Source organism: Scomber scombrus, chromosome 8, assembly GCF_963691925.1.
Source record: "Scomber scombrus chromosome 8, fScoSco1.1, whole genome shotgun sequence".
NCBI classification, from domain to species: Eukaryota; Metazoa; Chordata; class Actinopteri; order Scombriformes; family Scombridae; genus Scomber; species Scomber scombrus.
Window position 1 is genome coordinate 12,042,354 of NC_084977.1, and position 23,957 is coordinate 12,066,310.

The window sequence follows — 23,957 nt, forward strand, 5'->3', positions numbered from 1 at the left end:
TGTTCATACTAACCATCAGAAGATTCCTTCATAAGTCATTTTCATCTAAGTGATAGAGGCCCTGATCCACAAACCTACTCCTGTACAAAGATGTATTGAATTGAATTTAAATGTTTAAATTTAAGTTGTTTTTTTATGTAATATACAATTGAATGTACAAACACATGGAAAAAGTATAGTATGTGCCACTACTTCATAAGCCACACTTTATAAAGGGTAAGGTCTATTTTTAACAACTATATTAATTAGATGGTCCCATCGAGAGGTCCACCTGATGAACTAATGAGACTAAAAGATCAAGTGTCCAGCTGAAGGAAGGTTAACACAACCTGGTACCCCAGATAGTGTTCTTATAATGGATTAATATTATTGTGCAGAATTGCTCATTTGCCACTAGATTAAAAGATGGCACAACGAAATATATAAAATAAATGTTAACATACACAGATTTAATGTATAATTTGTGGACAGTAGTGAAAAGTAAACTACATTTACTCGAGTACTGTAGAATTTGGAGGGAAATATTGTACTTTCTACTCTTCTACATTTATTTTACAGCTTTAGTTACTTTGCAGATGAAGATTTGACACAATGGATAATATAACAAGCTTATAAAATGCAACTTATTGTTAAAGATGAAACCAGTGGTTTCCAACCTTTTTGGCTTTTGATGTCTTACAAAGCGCAGTGTGTAGTTGGGCTCACATTTCAGATGTCTGAGTTGTTAACAGCTCCATCAATAGTGATTTTTCCCTCTAAACTTTGACATTGTTTCATCTCAATAAATGTTAAAATGATCCAATATTTCAGCAAAAATCTATTCTTCTTTCTTCTCCCAGTAATCATCTCACAACCCCTCAGATATACAGGGTGTCCATAAAGTCTCTTTACAATTTAATTTATTACAAAAGCAAATGAATAGACAAATCTGTGGAAATGTAATCATTTAATACACCTCTATATGGGCACCATTAGTTGCACGAAACACATCAAGACGGTACTGGATTTCTTGCCATGTTCGCTGTAGCATAGCCTCATCAATGGTGGCAATGGCATCAGTAATCTTTTGCTTAGGTCGTTGATGTCCCGTATCTTTGTTTGATACACGATACACAAATGCAATGTGATTAAAAACTTTGATAACCACTGAGTACATAGAACAAATCTGATTAACATATCTCATCAATTGTTTTTGTAATGTTTTTTAAAAATGTTTAGAGACTTTGTGGACACCCTGTATCTGGTGACCCTTTTGAGGTGCCCGATCCCTAGGTTGGGAACCACTGGACTAAACTATAGAGTAGTTGAAACTAGCTCCACCTCCAGTGGCTACACCAGTAATGCACTGCTCACACACTGCGGCCTCAGTATTAATAATCTAACGATGTCTATATCTATCTATATATAACAATATATCAGTCAGAGGGACTAAACCACTACTCTTTCATTCTTAAATAACATTTTGCTGCCAATGCTTTTTCCTGTAATGGAGTATTTTTACATTTCTGTATTGGTGCTTTTACTTAAAGCCCCGCTCCACTCAAAAATATGTTTGTTTTTTCTTTTTCCTACAGTTAAAGGGCTGTTTTCAAATTAATCTGCTGAAAATGGAAAATTTCTCTGAGCTCATTACAATACGATTTTAAGGGATTGTACCTACTAGCACAACTACTTTGGAGCCAATCCTGGTCCAATATTCGACTAAGACAAGTGTGATATGGAAATCTAAAGCTGTCTATATACATACAATGAGTGCATTTTACTGTGAAGTAGGAGACATCTTGTGTCCAGCAGGAAAACCTTTGAAATTTAGCACATGGTCATAACATTTTTGTGGAAAAAAGTTGTAATAATGTAGTTTCAGATGTGCACCACTTAGGTCTATTTAACGTACTAGAGCTTGATTGGGGGGAGGATGATTCTCCAGCCAACCAATCACGAGTCCCCGCATTGACCAATCAGACGGCAGATAGGCTTCTCTTCCTGTTTGGCCAAGAGATTCATTATCGGGTGAGTAAAGTTATAAAAGGTAAAGATATATTTTTTGAATAGCTGCTTTCCGAAGTGAGTAAATATAGTCGAATGTAGGATTTTCCCTTGGTTGTATTTTTATTTATTAATTTGTTGGTGAAGGTTTTTGTTGTGTTGGATATTGTCCGTCCTGTGTGTGTGTGCGCGTCGCCACACGGAGCAGCTAGCAGTTTTAGGTTAGCTTCAACGGCATCCTCGCCAGGAAATAAATGATGACATTTTTTACAACTGCTCGCATATTTCTATAACTTCTCTCATATTGTTCTGCACAGACACCCTCCCAGTACACATCTCGGAGGGAGTCTGGCCCTTTTTTTAACGTGTCCCACATCAATTACACGGACGGAGATCATGGGAGGAATAAAACAAGAGCAGAGTGAAGCTCCGCAGCAGCCCAAAGCATCACATTCAGCTGATCCACCACCAGAGGAGGTCAGTCCGTCTGAACAAGGCACACGGTTTGTGTGAACTGCTTTAAATGTGGAATATGTGGTCTATAGCTGGAAGCTGAGGAGACTTGCAGCTACAGATGTGTAATTCCCCTTTTTTTTAAGGTGGAGTTGGACCAGCTGCCAGCCTGCTATACACTCAGTGGCCAGTTATTAGCTACACCCCGCTAAAATTAATTCACACTAATTCACACTAAGCAGTATAGTGGGAAGAATGTAGCAGCATAGGGGAGAAAGTCATGAAATAAATACAATATACAATAATTAATTTCTGTGTTAAGTAAAACTGCAATATATAAATGTGCAATGCAGGAGTTCCTGAGGTTATATACATGTGTGCAATGTTCCAGCAAGGATGCCAAAAAATGTGCTTACATTGTCTCTCAAATGTGAATATTTGCTGGTTTTCTTAGTTTCATGTGATGGTAAATTGAGTAAATTTTGCTTTTGGAGTGCTGGTCAGACAAAACAAGCAATTTAAAGACATCCTCTTTGGCTCTGGAAAAATGTGGTGTCGCAATTGCCTATTTCTGGATCTTTTACAGACAAAATGATTAATTTAGGAAATAATCTATATTAATTGATGATGAAAATAACCCCTGGAATATCGCTTGTATGTAGTTACATTAATAGTTAACTGAGAAGGAAGAGTGGCACAGCTGACTGAGCCCTTACCTTCATGAGTGTTGTGTCCTCTCTCTGCAGCCTAAGAAGAGAGGCTGGCCCAAGGGAAAGAAACGGAAGAAGGTGCTACCAAATGGTCCTAAGGCACCAGTAACAGGCTATGTCCGATTCCTGAATGAAAGGCGAGAACATATGCGGGCCCGATACCCTGACCTGCCTTTCCCAGAAATCACCAAGCGGCTTGGAGCAGAATGGACACGATTAGCCCCAAATGACAAACAGGTAGCTTTTCAAATTTTCCGTGTAATCCTATACAGTAGTTGTAACTGTGTGACTGTGTAACCTGCTATTGTATGCATTAACACCTAACCAAGAATATTGTTTTACTGCTGTATTTGCACCTGCCATTATTAATGTGCACTCACAGCGCTATCTGGATGAGGCGGAAAGAGAGAAGATGCAGTATGCTCAGGAACTGAAGGAATATCAGCAGACTGAGGCCTTTCATATCACCAGTGCAAAGATACAAGACAAGAGGATCAAGAAAGGTGACAACTCACTGAACGTAGCTAATGTTTATCATGGTGGTTATGGTTCACGCATGTCTATTGTTATCATTTACTGCTCTTAAGATAACTCTGCAGCACAAGAGCAAATGGCAAGATGTATTTGCTTACTCTGTGTCTTGTGGGCCATTTTATGCACATACATTTTTCTCTTTCAGAAGACACCCCATCTGTCATTATTAGCACTAGTGCAGGGTCATCTTTGACAAAGGTACATGACACTTTTGTCACTGGTTAACCTGCAATTTATTTCTGCATAAATTGCTCACAATAAGTCATCGATTTGTTGATTTGGTTCTTCAGCCTTCAGACCTCTCAAGTAGATTCGACATCCCTATCTTCACAGAGGAGTTCCTCGATCAGAACAAAGGTAACCAAGAAAATGAAAACAGGAAAATGTTATTCTTAGGTATCACAAGTAAAGTGCACAAACCCAGTACTGTCCTATTACTTTGTTAGCTGTATGAGATTAAACAAATTATTTGATATATATAAAATCTTATATTCTTCTCATTGTTGTCTTATTTTTCTCAGCTCGAGAGGCTGAGCTGCGACGGCTTCGTAAGGCCAACATTGAGTTTGAAGAGCAGAATGCAGTGCTGCAGAGACACATAAAGGACATGTACAATGCTAAAGAGCGCCTTGAGGCTGAACTGGGGCAGGACGAGAAGCGTACCCAAGCTCTTCACCAGCACTGGCTGGCCATTAAACACACATTGGTCAACGGCCTGTCATCAGTCCCCCTGCCAGGTCAGCAGTCAATTGGATTTAGTCAGAGGGAAGACAGATAGACAGTAACACCCCTGCATGATATTTTCTAGACCTCCTGCTACAGGATTATATTTGTTTTAAGTTGTTTTAGTCCTATATTATAAATACATTGATAGTGTTAATCTTGTTAGATGACCTGCATACTTGTGTCTTAAATTCCATGATATTTTACCTTGAGACGACGTTCAGATTTGATTATTTTGTGGGGTTTTTTTACAGGCACAGGAGAGACAGCGTCTTTTGGGAACCTGGAATCATACCTGAGTCGTCTGAGCGGAGTGCTTGAAGGAAACCCTCACAAGCACCGGGCCTTGGTCACCCAGCTTTGTGAGGTTCTCTCTCATCTGGACAGGTAACTAATACCTTTTATAACTCATCAGACTAAACATGCATCCAACCTGTGTTTGACCACTGATAACTTGACTTCCTGTCTCACAACATCAGGAAGTTTTGTACTCATCATTGTGAAAATTTTACTTAATTATTAATGATAATGGATCCCATTTTGCCCAATAAAGTCCCTGAGTGGATGAAACAAAAAACAATTAATCACAAGGCAAATAACTACTTTCATAATTTATAAATAACTCGTCACTCTTTTAGGAAAAAATGCCAAACATTTGCTTGTTCTAGTTTCTCAAATGTGAGGATTTGGTTTTATTTTTGTCTTGTATGATAGTAAACAGAATATATTTGGATGTTGGACTGTTGGTCAGACATTTTAAGATGTCACCTTAAACTCTGGGAAATTGTGATGGTCATTTGTCACTATTTTCTGACATTTTAAAGACAAATGATTAATCAAATAGTCAAAAGAATTAATGAACAGATTAATGGATAATGAATAGTTAGTTAAATCTCTAGCTTATGAAACACTGCCTGTCCAATAAGTCCAGTTTGCAGCAACCATTCTCTCCTTAATCTGCTCTCCTGCACCTGGTCCAAATAAAGGGTTTGGTGTGCACATACTTACAACCTCTATCAATACTATATATCTCTGTGTATTATTCTATGGTTTATTATGCTATGTGCTAAACAGGGTTTACATTTTTCAAAATAATTTATATTGTTTGCTTAAATCTTGCTAAAACTGTCTTTACACTTTAGAGTCAGTGTAGCGGACAGTACACATAGATCAGGTACAACTTTGTAAGATTTTTTTTTTCTTCATCAGTCAAATTGCAATTTGTTAAAAGTTTGTTATTTTCAACTGACTTTGCCAGCAAGAAGAACAAACTTTATTACTACTATATGTTTAGGTTCTATAATAATCCTGGTTAAAATAAAATACATACAAGAGCACATGATTATTAGGCCTTAGTCCAACATGATTATTACGCTCAAGTCACAAGCCCATATCTAACATGTATGTCTCAATATTTTCATTGTCAGTGAGAAGTTATGAGGAGGCTTCAGCCAGAGATCCATACATTCCTGCATCAGGGGGACACAGGCTTGGTGGTATTTGGTCAAATCAGTGCCATTCAACTGAGCATGTGGATATCTCAAGGATAGTAAAGGCAAGGTTGCAAACACTTGAAAACACAGCACACACAGTCCATTTCAACATCTTCACTACACAACGTCTTCATTACAAATATGTGTTCTCTTGCACATAATTGTGAATGTAAATCTGTGTGGCAGTCTGGAGGCTTATTACATTTTAATGCAGGAAGGGATTTCATTAAATGTAATGTCCTTTTACTTTCTGATCTGCCTTAAGAAAATATGGATTGACCCTAACCCTATTGTGTAGCTTTGTATTAGCATTTACCTATAGGCCCTGTCCAATAAGACAAGCCTATTTATCAGTTTACAATAAATGCCATTTGGCATTTTGCGAATGCTGGGTAATGTGTATGTAGTGTTATTTAGAAAACCGTAAAAAAAAACTGGAAGGGGTGAAAATAAATGTTGGTGTATACATGTTTGTATTTACATGGATATTGGCAGATTGTGGAATTGACAAGCAGTTTCACATACTGTCAGAATATGATGTATTTGTGAAGTATATATATGTTGTTGTTTTTTAAAATGTCCATTAAACCATACTGAAAATGTTTCCAACAAAATTTGAAAAAAAGGTGCAGTTTTGTTTTTTAAAATTGTTGTGAGCTTTATTATCTAAAATCAGTTCATCTCAAGTTCAAAAAGGGTGAATTCATTCAAATCACAAAACATGGTCTCCCACGATGCCATATTCCCCTCTTAAATCTGCATGACTATAAACCAGCAGAGGTAACGATAAAAAAGGGTTTTGTGTGATTGGGGTAAACTGACAATTTAAAATGTTTAAGCCTGTTTTTAAAAAACAGTCAAATTCCCATATGAACACGTAAAGAACTTTCCTTGCTGCTTCTGGATTTTGTCCCCCATCACTTACATTATAAGTACATTATGAAGGGATCTTCTAATGGCCAGTATAACCAGGAGGAATGATTATGGCAATCAAAACATATTTCTATGTTCATTTGGGCACCTGACTGTTATTTTAAAACAAACTTTAAAAATTATGAACCTGTCCTTTTTTAAATAATGAGATTTGGTGAATTGCAATGGATGTTATGCTCCAGCAGGGGTCGCTGTTGGCCAACACAAGAAAACTAATGTGTTGAATCTGTGACCATGGTGTTGACCCTATTTTTTTTTTTATAACTGGGTGCATGACGTGGGGATTACATATGGTAAATATGTCACAGAGTTTAACATGAGTGAGCTAGTATACTAGAAAAGGTCAGTCAGTCCAAAACTCAAAGATAAATAGTTTAACGACCCATTTTGCTTCTCAGATTAGGCACCAACAGTCCCTCTGCTTCCAGTTAAATATCATCTCATGTGCATAATCATCAGTTTCTTTTTCCTGAAATTGGGTAAACATTTGTAAAATTAACCCCCCATTATTGATGGTATGTATAATCTGCATTTTTCTGCAGTAACCTTTGAACGCATTTACATTCATCTCTCATCGTACCTCTCTGTTTGGTAGTTTTTAAGTGGATCGACTGAATCAGCCATTCACTTAAACAGAGTTGTATTAAGTTACTACTAATGCAAATGCTGGTATGAGGAGCCCCACACTTTGCCTTATGACTGACACTCACTGTCCGTGAAAGTGAAGTTTAAATGTACTGACTCACCGCCTAGTCATTATTACCCAAAAATACCATATTTCCACATATTTCAACTGGGTCTAACATATTTCATCTTTACTTCAGTGTTTCCTAAGAAGTTGAGCTGGGTACTGTTGAGAAAACTCAAATATCACAATAATTTCAACAAATACCTCCATGTTGACGTGTGACCGTATTAGGAGATTTCAGATGAGAATTTTCTAAAACATTCAGAGAAATATGGTGAAAATACAGAGGGAGAGGCTAATAATTCAGGATCCCCACCCCACCCATACTCACCATCACCGCCGATCCTACGTCACTGCCAGGAGCTGTCCACGCAGCGGTGGTACTGAAGCTGAACAAGATGGCTGAGTGTTGGGGAGCGGAGAGCTGAGAGAGAAGAGGGAAAGAGTTGACCATTTAAACAGAGGCGCCATAGATAAGAGAGAGAGGATTGCGTGGCAGGCGTTCACCCTCGAAGTGTGAAGACTTTTTTATTTATGTCAGGCGTAACGATTCCTGCCAGGCCCCGGTGCTGCTAGCGACGGCAGGCGTCTCCATCTCCAGCCCACCGATTCATTCCCAGGCTGTATATTGCACGGATTAGCCCAATAAAAGGAAACTGGTGAAGAAGCTGGACGCTGTACTAAAGGCGCTGTTAAGAAATGTCATTGCTGTGTGTTGGAGGTAAGAGAAGAACTAACAATCCATGTCTTGTCACGACCTGCTGATGCTGAGCATCTTGAATTGCTTCAATTCGTATCTTTACAGCTTTTTGGGGGGTGGGGGTTTACCTGTTCTGGCAATGATTATCCATCAATATTTTCGAATAGACGCCTTGCACAGGAATTTGTTTTTGCAACAGTAAATAATATTTGAATGCAACTCTAAGGCTGAATACTTCCCATCACGTTTGACGGTGTAGCATATTTCTAATCCGTTCAGCACCTCTACAATTAATGTGTAAATGAACCTAAAATATTTCACTCCTACTGTCTTCGATGACAGACCGGGTTCTAAATTTACAGAAGCTGGCGTTGTTACAGCCGTATCGATTTATGGAGTAGGTGTATGCTTCTGGCAGCAGCTGTCAAACGTAGTAAAACAAGATGTAATCCACTGTCAGTTCATCCCTGCGTAACAAGGGTGGAGTGTTTTATGTTTCATATCATAAAGCAGATAGCACCTTGATTAAAATCATCTCGAGTGCGGATATTTCGTCTCAGTTTTCATGCGTAATTGCGCGAAGAAACCCGTACAGGAGCCTGCTTGGTTTCGTTACAGTTGAAACTCTTTAAATTAGGTGATTGATTGGCCTTACGTTTTTGATCTCCATCATGGCAACCACAGCCTGCTTTCTTTGGAGGAATCAAGATTCCTCAATTTGTGACCAAATTGGTTTCCTACTGTATTAACTTGCACCGCCTCATAACGTTGCACTGTATTATGGCTATTTGACGGAGACCTCCCTACAGTTGTTAATGGTGTATTAGTCTTCCTATAATGTTATCTGGGATGTCTTTCTCCAGAAGAACAAGTAGATACTGGACCCAAATATAAGTCTCTCGATTTATCAAGACTTAGTTTCTTCTAATTTACCAAGAGTCCTGCAGTTGACATGATTTATTCATTAGGATTAAAACACTCCCTTCTCAGAGTAGGTATTAACGTTTTTTTACACTGCCTCAGCCAGTTTCTCTAGCTGAAATTCATGTCTTTACAGTACTGTTTGAACACATCAAAATATCTGACAGGCTAATGAAGTTACAATATTTTGATGCATAAGAAGGCAAATAAACAAATGCAGTCACAGCTGTGAGGTTCTTATTTAATGGGCTGGTGAAAAAGACATAACTTGACCTTTTCTTGTCATTCTGAAACTCTTAAACAGGCTCAAACATGGCAGCAGATTTCTTAACATGACTCAAGAACATGACTAGTTAATGTATTTTACTGCTAAGCCTCATAGGGAGACAATTTTATGGCCAGTTTGAGCAGATTTTCTTGTTCTGGGACACTAGATATACGGCCTTATTAATCAGGGAACAGTGAATAAAAGAGAAGGTGACATCTCAATTCCCTCAAGTTTCTTCTTCAGGGAGAGGTTGGAAAAAGGCTTGTCAAGTTTATGAAGAGGCTGCTATCTTGACACACTAGTGCTGGAGCTGAGTGCACAGATGTCAGGATTGAGATTCAGGCTCGTTGGTGGTCCCTTTATGTCCTGAAGCTTTGTTGGCATAGCAACCCCAATGGTATTTTAAGTCTGTGATGGCATTTTCTCGTCAGTTTCGACAAACTCTGTTATAGGCCTGCAGCTAAGTTGGTATTGATTTTTTTTTTTGATGGCACATGTGTGTGTGAGAAGAATGCAGAAATAAGGATAGCATGGCTGTTCACTTTGAGCCTGAATTAGGCTTTGGCACTGACATTACATGGTCAGAGATGTACTCTACTTCCATGTCTCATGATAGATGATATGATAGATTGTGCCACGAAAGCTGAACAAGCATATTCAGATCTGGCAACTAACCTATTACTGTCATCCCCCTGTAGCGAGATGTCAGTTCACGCATTATAGCTCTATAACACAGTCAGCCACGAGAAACATCCTCATTAGTGTCACCTTATCTTAATAAGACTATTTACTTTTGTATTTGGATCATTAGGAGGAAAATTCTGCAAAAGTAGTCAGAAAGTCCAAATTCAGAAATAATACAATTCAGCACCAAACTGTCCTTGGCTTGTTCTATTTCTTATTAGCATTTCAAACACACTGCTGTGTTAATAATGAGGGTTACCAGGAGTCTGTAAATAGTAAGGAGCAAAGAATAATTGTGTTGGAATCATGTACAGTAGATAAAAAAGGCTCTATATAGGCTCTATACTGTCAATATACGTATGGAAGACTGCAACAAATCTGTATTCGTTCATAAATCTTGCCCCAGGTTCTCTGCAGGTGTATGAATGAGTTTCATCCAGCAGAGTAGACAGGCTGTAACATCTTGGTAACCGTTTTTGACTAAATGGTGCGCTTGAGTAATTTCTCTTTTTCTGTCTGTCATAGTTTTTAGAAATATCCTCACTGAATTCCCTGACAGCAGGTTTTTATTGTCATTCCTGGTGTCAGTGTAATTGCTAGGAAGTGTGGGCTCTGTTTTGACGGTAAAACCAAAGGAAATAAAAGCTCCTGTAGCTACAATTTATTTGTCAAATTGTCCTCATCAAAGAAAGAGAAAATGAGATCTTATAATTGCTCTGGCAGGGACTCAGAATTTTCTGTTGAGGGTTTGGGGAAAAATATGTAACACCTACAGTACTTTTACCCTTTTTCCTCCTTTCCTTGTGCTGTAACTGCAACAATGTTGGGTTCATCTTATGCCTGTGAGCTATAAGTACCCCCCACCCCTCACCGCTCACCCACCCGCCTTTCCGGCACCCCCCACTCCTGTCACACTGAAGTGGTTATTTTTAGTGTTGGGGATGCAGCTCACTCTGCCCGCATCCGGCAGCACAGAGAGATTAATGGAGCACGAGAGAAAGAGATAAAAAGGGAGCACACGTGCATACTCGCCACATGGCAGGGGGAGCTTCTATGAGCGAGTGATTGAGAGAGAGAGAGAGAGAGAGAGAGAGAGAGAGAGAGAGAGAGAGAGAGAGAGAGAGAGAGAGAGAGAGAGAGAGAGAGAGAGAGAGAGAGAGAGAGAGAGAGAGAGAGAAAGTGCTGGTGGTGAGGAGATGACTGCAAGGATACATCTGTCATTAACTGACTATTTGAAGCAAAGAAATTAGTAATTTGCTCACCTCTGTTAACTCTATATATTCATTGCTTTTCATGGAAATGAACCTTCCTTTACCCCTCAGGCGTGACTGCCTTGACAGCAGCAAAAATATCAGGAAAGGGGATTTCACTTTGAAGTTGGGTGAGAAGCACGTGTTCCACCACATCCCTTACTCAGGCACCTGACTCATGAATCAAAGCGATATTTAAGTGATAAGCGTTATACCCAGGGTTTGCTGGGGTGATGCTATTTTTAGAAGACAATTTTTTCCACAATGATTTTCATGCCTGCTCTGCTGTTGCTGACTAACAAAATGACTCAGAATGTGTTTCTTTGTCAAACCAATTTGACATTTTGTTGCTAACAACATCACTGTTACCACCCTCATTTTTAGGGTTTTCTTGATTGAATAAGAGGGAGTATTTAGTTAGTTACTTCTGTTTGAGAGAGTAGGATTGTACGTAATATATGCACACATGCTCAGAAAATGTTTTAACAGCTTGTTGTGGAGGCGTAATTAGATTACTTATTCCCTATATGCCTTTCCTTAAATGTAACATCAGTGAAAAGAGTAGCAGCAATTAAACACCAGAGCTCTGAATATTATAACCTTACTGCTGAACACAGTGATGCTGGGCATCAGCAGGGTGCAGGATTGAATGAATAATGAATAGGCTTTTGACGTCATTGAGGTTTTTAAAGTCAGTTTGGTACCTCCAGAGGTCTCTGCATGGAGGAACTGGCAGTGGCACCTCAGCGGAGTCTCATTGTGTTAGACAAACGTCAGCACTGCTCAGTCTTTTAACTACCACCCCCTGTTGTCAATCATGCAGGAATACATGTATGAGGCATATGGCCACTCTCCTCCCTGGCTCCACCTTTTACTTAAACTGTCTTTCTGCTCCTTCAAAGAGTTACTCAGAGATCCCGACACCTCCTGCTGAAGGGATTCAGTCTTTCATATTGAGATCCTGGCATATTGCAACTCCGCCCCCCCTTCCCCATCCTTTCTGAAATGCCACGCTCCTGTCAATGACCATCCAACTGTACTTTCTTGCACATGAGCTACAGGCAGAGGCCTGACTAGACTGACTAGGCAAAAGTCACATGACACTGTAAGCATGAGCCTGAGGAAAACAATCTTTTTGGACTCACTGAGAGTTATTTGTACAATGTCCCATCTTTGATGGGCTGTTGGTGGACAAGCTTAATTTTTATCACCTCATTTTGTGTGACAAATTTTACGCTGATATTTTTTGAAAAGTAAAGCACAAATACTTTAACTGACTTTCCTACAGTTACACTGATTTCTTGTTTGAGACTTTTGTTTTTTCTCTTTTTGTTTGTAGTGAAGAAAGCCAAGCTTGATGGACCCCAAGGTAAGTTGTTTCCTTTGGAGGTTCATCCATTTGTTGCTCTTTTTTACTAAGTCTGGTTGCTTAATACAAACACACACAGCAGCATAACTAATGGAATTTGTGTTTTACAGAGAAATTTAACACTTACGTGACCCTGAAGGTGCAGAATGTTAAGAGCACAACTATCGCTGTGCGTGGCAGCCAGCCGTGCTGGGAGCAGGACTTTATGTTGTGAGTGCTTTTCCCTCTTTTCACCCTTGCTGTCCTCTCTAAATCTGCCTGTACACAATTGCTTAATTAGGTCTTCAGTCTTTGCTTTACATTCTTTGCTGCACAATTCATATTGAATTCTTTACACCTACTTGTCCTCCTCCTCTTTCACTTTTTCTTCTCACAACCCTAGCCTCTCAGTTTGAGGCTGATAATCTAGTCTCAACATCAGATGACAGATGCAAGTCTGTGATGTGCATCAGCATATGGAAAAAGTGTGAATATACTGACATTTAATTAAGTGTGGATACTGTAATTCAAACCTCAGGGTCTCAATTCCTCAGCACACACACACAGCAGGGTCAGCTGTGACATTTATATTTTCTAAAAGGAGTTATTTTTGCCCTTGTCCTCTCACTTCCTTTTATTTCTCTCAACCTTTGAACAGTGAAGGGATGACATAACACCTGTGATGTTTGAGCCAATCCAGCAGAGTTCACAGACACCTAGTCCAGAGGATTTCTTCCCATCAGAGCTTCATTACACCTCAATACTTGTTGGTCTAGTTAGTTGGCCTAACAGAAAATAACATCTTTTTTTTTTTAAAGGGTTGTCTCTCCATCCTACCGGTTTTATATGATATCTACTATAGCCATAACTTTAAACTACACTAAAAGTAAAGCACAGGTCTTCTTTCCCTTGTCTTTCAAGTCCTCATTCTCTCCTTCACCCTGCTGCATCTCCTGCTCATTTCCTCTTCTCTTTTCATTTTTATGAAACAGCACACCATTCAGTCGTTTGCCAGATTACTTCCTCAGCTCCCAGGGAAACAGAAAGATGCATTTTCATATCAAAGCTGTGGCTATTATTAGGCTTTGATTCAGTTAAGACAGCCAGTGGGCCTAAGGAGAGGTACTGTTCAATGATAAGAAATGCTAAGTGAGTTGATAATCTGCCAGATTTATAGACATATTACAAATACTAGTCCTGACCTTAGTTATATGGTACTGTGTATGAGTGTTACTTGATGTTGATGAGTTCACAGTTGTTTGTCATAAAGACGTATAGACAGTCCTATTGTCCTGTTGTCCTATCTGTGCTGCCTCATATATCCTGCTGGCAGCCCATTTGCCAATCACCTACTCTTTCCATCTTCATGCTGAATGACTCATTTCCCTCGGCAGATTGAATCACAGTGCATATCCATCAGTACATTTAAGTGCAGCTCCTGATGGCATTGCCTGTATTTCTGTTGAAATCCTCTGTGCTGTGAGGTGTCTGCATACAGCCCTGTCTTCACATTCTGTTTGGTTTTTGCTCTCTTTGTATATCTTATTCCTCTTTTTCTGTCCCTGCCTCTTTCTGCTTTACAGTGAAATAAACCGTTTGGATCTTGGCCTGACTGTGGAAGTGTGGAATAAAGGGCTGATCTGGGACACCATGGTGGGCACCTTATGGATTCCCCTGCGCAGCATACGGCAGTCCAATGAGGTGCATTTTCTGGCTCTGGCTCTGACGTCCTTTAGCATCACATTGGATACAGTTACTGTACACGTACATACACTTAATAATCTGGTTTGAATCAGTCATACACAATCTTAGTACAACACATTATTAATCATTATAATAATCTGAGAAGCTCTACATGTTTCATAAGCTTTATACAACAAGGAAGAAGTGTCAACTGTATACACTCTGTAAAGTAAAAATATAATGCTAAAAAAAAATATCATCAATAATGCATTAGGTCTGTAGTTTCATGTTTCGTTCTCCTGTTTGCACTGACACACACTAACAGGATGAGTGTTCAGTAGCATCTGTGACAGACACACAACTGACAGTTCATATAATATTATAAATTATGCTGAGAAAAATGTTAGGAAGTCACTGCTGAGAATAAAACATATGCCACTATATGATATGATTTATATCAAAACAAATGCAAAGTTATATGAAATCAAAAAACACAGTACTGATAAGAAATATAACAAGATCAACATATTGTATCACTATACAGTAGTAACATTAAATCTTATTAAACCTAGTAGATTCCTGCAATAATACAGGAATAGGATATTCCACCTATGTGTTACTATACTGTCAAATAAAGATTAAAACTAACATAAACTTGAATGAAATCACAAAATATTTACAATACTGATGAAATGTCACAGGAATATTTAAAAGTTATTTACACAAGATAACTGTTTAGCTCACTGTGAAAATCCTATGAGATATGTTTTAAATCTCTGTAGGATATTTTTAAGAATATCCTACAGGGCCTAAAATGATGAAGTCAGTTCAGTAGCACTCCATATTTTGTTTTTATGTTGCAGTATTTCAGTGTTTATAGCAGCCAAGAACAGATTTCACATTTAGGCTTGTTAACTTTATACATACAGAATTGGCATCAAGTATCAGAGATAATGACAGGAGGTTTTTTGTCCTGGTCATACCTTTCATCCTCTTTCTTTTCCAGGACGGTCCGGGTCAGTGGTTGACCCTGGACTCAAATGTAATCATGGCTGAGAATGAGATCTGTGGAACCAAAGACCCAACCTTTCACAGGCTGCTGCTTGACACCCGCTTTGAACTACCCCTAGGTTTGACCTTTCATCATAGCTTTATTTATCCTACAAGTGTTATTAGTTTGCTGCATACATTTTGCTGTTACTGATACAGTTGTCGTGAAATTTAAACAAATCAACACGCTTGCTGTCTGGCCCTAATCCAGTGGCTTATACAGAAATCTATATATATAGAAAAAGATGTTTTTAATGTCCAGCATTTTGTGCTCAGTGAAGAGTATCACGTTAGGTGTTGTGTGTTGCAGACATCCCAGAGGAAGAGGCGAGATACTGGGCCAAGAAACTTGAACAAATAAATGCAATGAGAGACCAAGATGTAAGGACTTCATTATGTTCCTTTCACTCTTGCTGCACTACAGTATCTGTCATCTGTATTTCTAAATGTTTGGTATAGAAAACAATCTTATAGTATTCTCTCTCTCAAATTCTTCCTCTTTTTTTTCTTTATTTTCCGTATTCTCTCCAATTACACTGTATGGCTGCCATCAATATCTTTGTCAATTTGGCTCAGAACAAGGTCTGGATTTTGCTTTCAGAGATGTCCGTTGTTGTTTTTTTTTTATCCTCAGTATGCCTACCAAGAAGAACAGGAGCGACCACTCCATGCACCATCCACGCAGTGCTGTGAGTATCACCAGACCAGCCACTCCTGTGTGCACCTTCTCCTCCTGTGTTGTGTCCTGCTGTGTCCTTTTTATGCCTCCTGTTTTTCCTCTCCCCACTCCCCCTCCTCAGTCGTCTTGACTCACTGAGAACGGAAGTAGACAGGAGGCTGAAATGAGGCTGATAGATGTGGCAAAGGATGAGAGGAGGGTTGGGAGAAAAGCTGATGTGCCGAATCATGCGGGCCAGCCTGCCTGAGCACGAGAGTGACTTATAGGTGCTAGATGTGTGACGAATGTGAACTGACATAGTGTGGGCTGTCAGACACACACCACCCTGCCTGCCTGTCTGTCTGCCTGGTGATGACAGCACAGGGAGCAGGTGGGGAAGTGTGTGTATATGTGTGTGTGTATGTGTGTATATATATATATATATATATATATATATATATATATATATATATATATATATATATATATATATATATATATATATATATATATATATATATATATATATATATATATATATATATATATATATATAATAAGAGGGGTTGGTTGGTTATGATGCTTGTGTTTGTTTGCAGAGGTGATATAACATGTGTGCATTTTCTGATCTTGCAGCATCAAGACCAGCTGCTATCTGCTTCACTAATGAAGTCTGCACACAAATTTACATTTTAGATAATAATTTCTCAGGGCTCCAAATCTCTACATGTTTGTTTACCTGGCTTTTGGACTGCTTATGTGTTTAATTTGTGGCCCAAACCTAATTTGGTTTCTTCATCCCTTAATCTCCTTGCAGGTAATTGGAGCCTGTGGGGAGATCAGCAAAGTAAGTTTCTTTCATGTGCTTCTGCTAATGACTTGGAGTAATTCTGTATTTATTTCCATGTCTCACTTAATGCAATGATCTCCTTGTGTCGTTTTCCTCAGAGACCATTAGTTGCCATGAAAATAGATTTTTTTTTCCTGATTCCTTTCAATTTGTATCCATTCCCTCCTGATTTTAAAGTAAAGCTGTTTAATTAAACTGAGTAAAGTCACAATAAAATAGACTCAGAGGTGTTTCTACCTCTGCCTCACATCATATAAGATTGCATTCGTTTTTCTTATTTTTCCATACACAGGGACCATCCGAACATTAACACAAGCACAGCAAAGTAGTTTAAAACTTTTCTTTAAGTTATTGACACTGTTTCTGATGTTATACACATTGTCCTAAATTCCACCGTAGTAGGCTGAAACATTTTAACACTTTTCAAATACTGCAAAGTACAATTTTTACCAGTCATCCTCTTTTCATCTCACCCTCCCACGCGGTGTTTGTGTGAACAGACGAGGACCCAGACAGCGCGGTGGATGACAGGGACAGTGACTACCGCAGTGAGACCAGTAACAGCATCCCACCTCCCTACTACACCACCTCCCAGCCCAACGCTTCCATGCACCAGTATCCCATGAGGAATCATCACTACAGCCACTCCTACAACAATGAGATACACGAGCTGGACTATGACCACAGAGCCATGAGGTAGCAAACACACTACAGCCACTACTTAGGCGCAACTGGGACTGAAGCAGTTTGGTTTCCTTTACTGGAGTCTAGTTGTTTGTGTGCACCCATGAGATTACAACAGGTGTCAGCAGATCTAACAGGGAGAAAGGGTTTATTTTGGTCAGACAGTAATAAAAAAAACACGAGGAACCAAAACTGTTTAACATTGAAGATGTTATGTCACACGCCCCATCTTAAACAGTATGAAAAACTCCCTTTGGAGTTTACTTGTATCTATCATATAGGCCTGAGGCAGCTCAGCCTCTGCAACCTTGTTTTGTTTCACTTTGTTGTACATGGTAACATGTCCCACTGTGCTCTCCTCCTCTAGAGAATAACCCTGGCCTCAGTGTATACAAGCATGCTGGGGCGCAGAGTTCTTGTATACAGGTCGTGTATGAATTGGGCCTCTGTGGTTATTTTTTCTGTGTGCGTGTGTGTGCATGTGTGATTGCGTGTGCATGTTGAGTGTGTGAGCATCAGAAACCCCAAGTGATCTCTTGATGTGCAGAAAATGGAATGCATTTCTGGACTTAACAGTGTTTCTGGACATGTTTTCAAAGGCGGCAGACCGTCAAAACTCATGCATTGCTCAGAAAAGCTGAAAGAGATAGTTTGACCTTTTCATTTGGTTAGATTTGTTTTAGTAAGATAAAGTGCACACCTTCAGTGAGGAGTCTTTGTGCAGAAACTTATTACTGCAGAGGCTCAGTTTGGTTAGAGCTTTCTTTGAAAGATTTGCACTGAGCTCTACTGATGCTCCTCTCCTACCTCTCCCCTCCTCCCTACCTCCTTCCCTGCTCCTCTTACCAGACGCTATGATAGTTTAGACTCGGCCACCAACGGGCGCAGCGATATCGACTCAGGCTCAGGGTCGAGCCGGCGCACCAGTCGTCAGTATTCTCTAGACAGTAGGCATTCACTGTCCGATAGGTGGGTCTATGTACCTCCTCTCCAACTCCTCCTCCTCCTCCTCTTCCTCCTGCTCCGGCCTGTGACTCCGTCTCGCTGTGACGTCAGTGATGGACTTGTCCCGTCCTCCTCGCTCGCTGTGCTTGCATGCATGCGCTCTTACCCTATCTCTGTATATGTATATTATATATTTTCTATGGAAAATTATTGATCCTGCATCTATTTTTACTGTGTTCTTGGTGAAGAATCACTAAATTCGTGATTTCATCCTCTCCATTGTTAAACTTTTGTAAGTTTTCTTTTTGTATGTGTAGGTGAGTGATTGACTACATGCATTTATGTGTGTATTGTTTCGTAACAGTCAGAGACAGAGGGGTTAATTGTTGGTTGGTTGTTCAGAGATCGTGGAAGACCGTGTGTGTGTGTGTGTGTGTGTGTGTGTGTGTGTGTGTGTGTGTGTGTGTGTGTGTGTGTGTGTGTGTGTGTGTGTGTGTGTGTGTGTGTGTGTGTGTGTGTGCGTGTGTGCGTGTGTGCGTGCGCGCGTGATGTCGTGATGACAGCCTGTTATTACAGCCTCATCCTGTATGTGAGACTTTAAGAAGAGCCCTGTCTTATTCTGGGAGTTCCATACTTGATAATTATACTCATTTAATTTCCACTTGTAAGACAGCAGGAGGCCTCAGTCCAATAATTGGGCCCTTGTTGAGAGGCCAAGACAGATAACATTCATTTTCATCTTCATTTCATCATGTTTCTTCAATTCTGTACTAAGAATGGGAGCAGACATGTATTTATTTTGAGTCAAACATTATGCAAGCATGTATCACTGCCTGTGTCTTTGTGTCGGATGAGAGAAAGAGATTGCGAGATAGGTGACAAACATAAAAGAACAGGGTTGTCGTGATTCAATGTTTATGTGTACATTCATTGCCTCAGGCTAACAGCCCAAAGCTGTTCACCCCTTTACTGCTCCTGCACCATACATTATTGAACCAACATGGCTATAATCAATAGAGACTAAACAATAAAGCATGAGTGTGTGTTCTTGTGTGAGAGAAAATGTTTTTGTACGTCTCAAATCTCTCTCTGACTCATGGTCTGTCTCAGTGTCTAAAAGCCTCATTCATCATTGTGAATAAATATTATTCACTTATTTATCTGCAAAAAGGAGACTGTTTTTGTTCTGCCAGGCTAATGAATTATACTCCACATCCCCAGGTTCACTTGACTTTATTTGACTAGGCTTATTTATATCTTAGATTTATTAAAAAGGTGTTTTTATGTTTTTGCAATCATGTGTGCTTTTGAATGTTTCTGTGTTAGTTTGTGTGTGTGTACTACTATTCATAGTAATTTTTTTCATTACTAAAACGATGATTCCCCTTGCTGTCACATAGATGCATCACTAGTCTGATCCTCCCCGCTCTGAGTTTCCTGATTGGTTTAAAGTCACTCCTCTTTTCCTAGTGGTTAGCTGTCTCCCTCCCCCGGCCCCAACTCAAGTCCCTAAGTGTCACTGTGGCAGCCAAACTCCTTAATGTGCAAGTCTGGGAACTCCCCTTAGTGTACTTTTAAACTCATTTGGGTGTGGTTATGTAACAGGTGTCTGTATCTCCTCCTCCATTCAGCCCCACAGACAGTCGTTATGCCTCTTCAGGCGAATTGAGTCGAGGCAGCTCTCAACTCAGTGAGGAGTTTGTTCCTGAGGAAGGCGGGAGCTTGCGAGGTTCAGAGTTCTACGATGAAAACGACTCCTACCACTCCTGCCACTCCTCCGTCAGCTACAGCAAAGAAGGTTCCCCAGTCTGGGATGGTGAAGATCCGCAAGCTGTCTACAGCGATGAGGGAGGCTACCTCAAAGATGGAGGGGAAGATAGGGCACTGTATAATGAAGAGGAGGGAGACATGTACGCGGAGGAAGGAGAGTACAACTACGAAGATGAGGAGGATATGCCATATGAAGAAGATGAAGATATGTACCCACTGGACGGCACTCTCACTGAAGACCAGGAGCCGCCCTACACCCCCACAACCACAAGCACTGCCCCCACCCTGATGCCTCCCTCTGACAGTCTGACCTCCAGCAGGCCACCGCTGGAGAAGCAGGCATCGCTGCATCAGCAGCGGCCAGCCCATGATCAGCTCCAGCCCCCCAGCACGGCACCTGGTCTACCTCCAGTCATTCAGGACGACACTGCGTTTCCCCCTTTTGGTGCAGAACCCACCAAACCTCCCATTGCACTCACCCAGCCAGATCTGTCTACCACCATTACATCCACCCCCACAACTACATCACAGGTTCTAGCTCCAGATATCAAGCCCCCGGAGCCTGAGCCAATACCTGAGGTCACAACAGAGGAACCCCGACCACCTGAGGAGCCTTCGGCAGCAGAGAGCATCCCACCAGTTCCTGAAGACAAACCAGAAGAGCCTCCTGTTCCAAGGTGAACACTGTTTATACACCACGTCATATTCAGAGGAAAAACAAAAAATGAGCCTTTACACATTGCCATCACTCAATTTATTAAGTAGCTAAGTTTTGGTGCAATGATCCTCAAGAGGCATTTTATTGAAGTAACACTATAAACACTATATACTGTATATCATTTAACAACAACCAATGGGGACCAAGTAGTCAGGTATCCAAAAGAGGGATGTAGAAATCAGAAAGAAACACATTAAGGGCCCATTCAGAGGAACTAGTGCCACTCTAATAACATACAGAAGTTTTTTAAAAGCTTTCAAATGATCTACATTTTTCAACGCCTGTTTGTGACTAATTTATATGTTCATTGCAGTTAACGTGTTTTCTGCCATATTAGTCCATAATAACTATACACTCAGTATGTTGAAGTACATATTATTATTTCTTTTTCATCTTGAACTCTTCCTTCAGCTTCCCAAAGAGGGAAATCATGGAGCCTGGTCTTGCCAGAGCTAAAGCCAACTGGCTTCGACTTTTCAGCAGAGTACGACTACAGCTGCAAGAGGTATGGCCTGTATGTGTTTGTGAGGGTGAATAAGAGTGGGTAACATGTTTTCTCTGTTGTTGCTCTAGTCTAATTCATAAGTCTACTTTTTGAGCTCACTGACTTGTTGCAATAGTCCCTGCATGTCCTACTGTTTTTTTCCAGCTTCCTCTTTGAATGGTCCACCATTTTTTTCTCCCAGTTCTTGTGTTTTTGTTTGTTTGTTGTTTTTTTTACTGTGGATTATATTGTCTTGTGTTTATTTGATAGTTTCTGTTTGTTTACCCCTTGTATTGTTTTTGCCATTTCATTATTTTCTTTTCAGTTGTTTGCCATCCTCGTAGCGATTTGCATGTAGTCCGTTCTGGTTACCCATGGCTGGAACAGACTCTCAGGTGGGTGTGGCCAATAGTGTGTCAATCAACCTAATTTATATTGTACGTATCCTGTATGGCTCATTTGTATTTATGGAGAACCAAGAAACACATAGGAAGCTGCTGTACGCCTGCTAAGTGTCATTTTCAAAGCCTGGCGTTTATACCAATCAAGACTATTTTTGTGCATCGGTGTGACGTGAGTATCAGTGTGTCATTCTTTGTACAGGCAGGCGGACAAAGAACATGACTTTTAGAGCAGATAGAATTAGAAGAGTTATGACATGGATAGCCATCTGGCAGTAATCTACTTTTACTATGATTCTCAAACACACAGAAGCCTCTGTTGATGTCAGTAATAAGACACAACTGAGCTATACAGTGTGCTCTGTTCTGCTTTTTCTCTCTGTCTTCCATTTGTACCACTGTTGTATCATTCATTTGTAAATACTGGGAACACTTGACGTCATTGTGGCAACAGCTGCTAGTAAAACCCACCATGCAATAGTACTGAAGGAACAGCATACATAACATTTCTCTTGATTTTATTATTTCGAATATAAATGACGATATGAAAGGACTATGTACAGTACTTTAGAGGCAACACTTTCCATTTTTCCAGCCACTGCTCTAATGGCACCCGGCTTGCCTCTCACTGCTTTTCCCATCTCATCTTTGCTTTCTCCACAGGCGCGAGGAGAGAGTGTTGGCATCGCCTCTCTACTTTTATCAGCAGGGTAAGTAACCATGACATTGTTAATACTGCGGCCATTGAAAATCTATAACTTACCAACCCAAAGGTAAGCACACAGCCTTAATGTCTGAACACATTTGTCGTCTAATTGATTTGTCGTGCCCAGGTTCAAGTTAACAACTGTAACTGAAACAAAAAGGTTAAATAATGCTGTGTGCATGTTTCGTCTCTAGGATGGGTGGTGCTCTTTATAGCATTGACAGCATGCCAGACCTCAGGAAGAGGAAAGCTATGCCTCTGGTCAGAGATCTGGTGAGTTTCTGCTCTAATCTCTTTATATTCCCCTGACTATGTGTCTCACATCTCCCTAGTCCATTTATCACTCATCTCAGCAGTCAGTGCACTCATCTACTAAAGCTACTCCTGTTTGGTTTCACTTCAGACTCTCTGCTCTTTTCTCTTATCTTATCTCACTCTATCTACCTTATTTCTTTACTTAATTTCTCTTCTTTTCTATTCCTCTTCCTCTCCATCTTTTAGCCCACTGCACTATGCCTCGCTCTGCTTACAGATGATCCATTTCCTAGATGTTACAGTCTGACAGGGCAAGTTGCAGGGCTGAAGGCCACTGCCAAGGCCAGAGGTTTCCTTTGACTGGCATTGATGCTGTTATAATACAGACCATTCATCACACCGCACTGCCATCTTCCTCATGCCTCCCTGACACTGCCTCATTAGTGATAAAATGAGGTGAAATATAGAAATCCTCGTCTGTAGAAACCTGTAACTCACACATATAAATCGCTACAGAGTCTTTGACTATCTGCACAGGATCAACAGTATGGACAGAAACATATAGTATTATGTTTCAGCTTTTCAGAAAAACAAATTAAACCCTTTATGCCAGAACACATTTTGTGGAAGGCTGGAAATAGGATAGTCTTTATATGAACTGCCAGGCATCGAGCTCAGTGAAGCTCAGTGCAGTTTGCTCATCACATCAGGTCCAAGCATTACCACACACAAGTAATTAGCTCCAACGCCTGTCGTCATGGATAAATCCTGCCATTACACAGCAGCAGCCTATATATGCCTTCAGATAGACTCAGGCAGGTGTGCCTGTGTTTCTCTTACTCACTCTGTTTCTCTCTTACACACACACACACACACACACACACACACACACACACACACACACACACACACACACACACACACACACACACACACACACACACACACACACACACACACACAACTTGTCACAGTGGCTCAGGTAATTGGTCAGACAGGGCAGGGTGCTGGCTGAATGAGCAGTGAATGCAGGATATTTCACCCAGATATCAGAAGTCAGAA

General features: G+C 40.2%; 2 protein-coding genes across 3 annotated transcripts in view; both read left to right on the forward strand.

The window, feature by feature from the left end:
• The first annotated feature begins 1,969 nt into the window (after nucleotides 1-1,969).
• Nucleotides 1,970-6,499, forward strand: hmg20b (high mobility group 20B). Of its 2 annotated transcripts, none has more exons than XM_062424117.1 (9): nucleotides 1,970-2,010; nucleotides 2,304-2,463; nucleotides 3,186-3,386; nucleotides 3,532-3,652; nucleotides 3,829-3,881; nucleotides 3,974-4,040; nucleotides 4,205-4,420; nucleotides 4,661-4,793; nucleotides 5,834-6,499. In XM_062424117.1, exons 2-9 carry the CDS (start codon nucleotides 2,383-2,385, stop codon nucleotides 5,844-5,846), a joined length of 885 nt encoding a protein of 294 aa, XP_062280101.1. In that variant the 5' UTR covers nucleotides 1,970-2,010; nucleotides 2,304-2,382; the 3' UTR covers nucleotides 5,847-6,499. The 2 variants fall into 2 exon arrangements, with proteins under 2 accessions (XP_062280101.1, XP_062280100.1); XM_062424116.1 differs by lacking the exon at nucleotides 1,970-2,010 and adding an exon at nucleotides 2,022-2,207.
• Nucleotides 6,500-8,219: 1,720 nt separating this feature from the next.
• Nucleotides 8,220-23,957, forward strand: part of unc13a (unc-13 homolog A (C. elegans)) — a 39,503-nt gene continuing 23,765 nt past the window's right edge. The window contains exons 1-14 of the mRNA XM_062423554.1: nucleotides 8,220-8,241; nucleotides 12,683-12,712; nucleotides 12,823-12,922; nucleotides 14,275-14,392; nucleotides 15,381-15,504; nucleotides 15,735-15,805; nucleotides 16,059-16,113; nucleotides 16,900-16,929; nucleotides 17,433-17,628; nucleotides 18,466-18,585; nucleotides 20,193-21,008; nucleotides 21,500-21,554; nucleotides 22,598-22,644; nucleotides 22,835-22,913. Of these exons, the coding sequence (XP_062279538.1) occupies nucleotides 8,220-8,241; nucleotides 12,683-12,712; nucleotides 12,823-12,922; nucleotides 14,275-14,392; nucleotides 15,381-15,504; nucleotides 15,735-15,805; nucleotides 16,059-16,113; nucleotides 16,900-16,929; nucleotides 17,433-17,628; nucleotides 18,466-18,585; nucleotides 20,193-21,008; nucleotides 21,500-21,554; nucleotides 22,598-22,644; nucleotides 22,835-22,913 (1,863 nt within the window). The remainder of the gene's footprint in view (nucleotides 8,242-12,682; nucleotides 12,713-12,822; nucleotides 12,923-14,274; nucleotides 14,393-15,380; nucleotides 15,505-15,734; nucleotides 15,806-16,058; nucleotides 16,114-16,899; nucleotides 16,930-17,432; nucleotides 17,629-18,465; nucleotides 18,586-20,192; nucleotides 21,009-21,499; nucleotides 21,555-22,597; nucleotides 22,645-22,834; nucleotides 22,914-23,957) is intronic.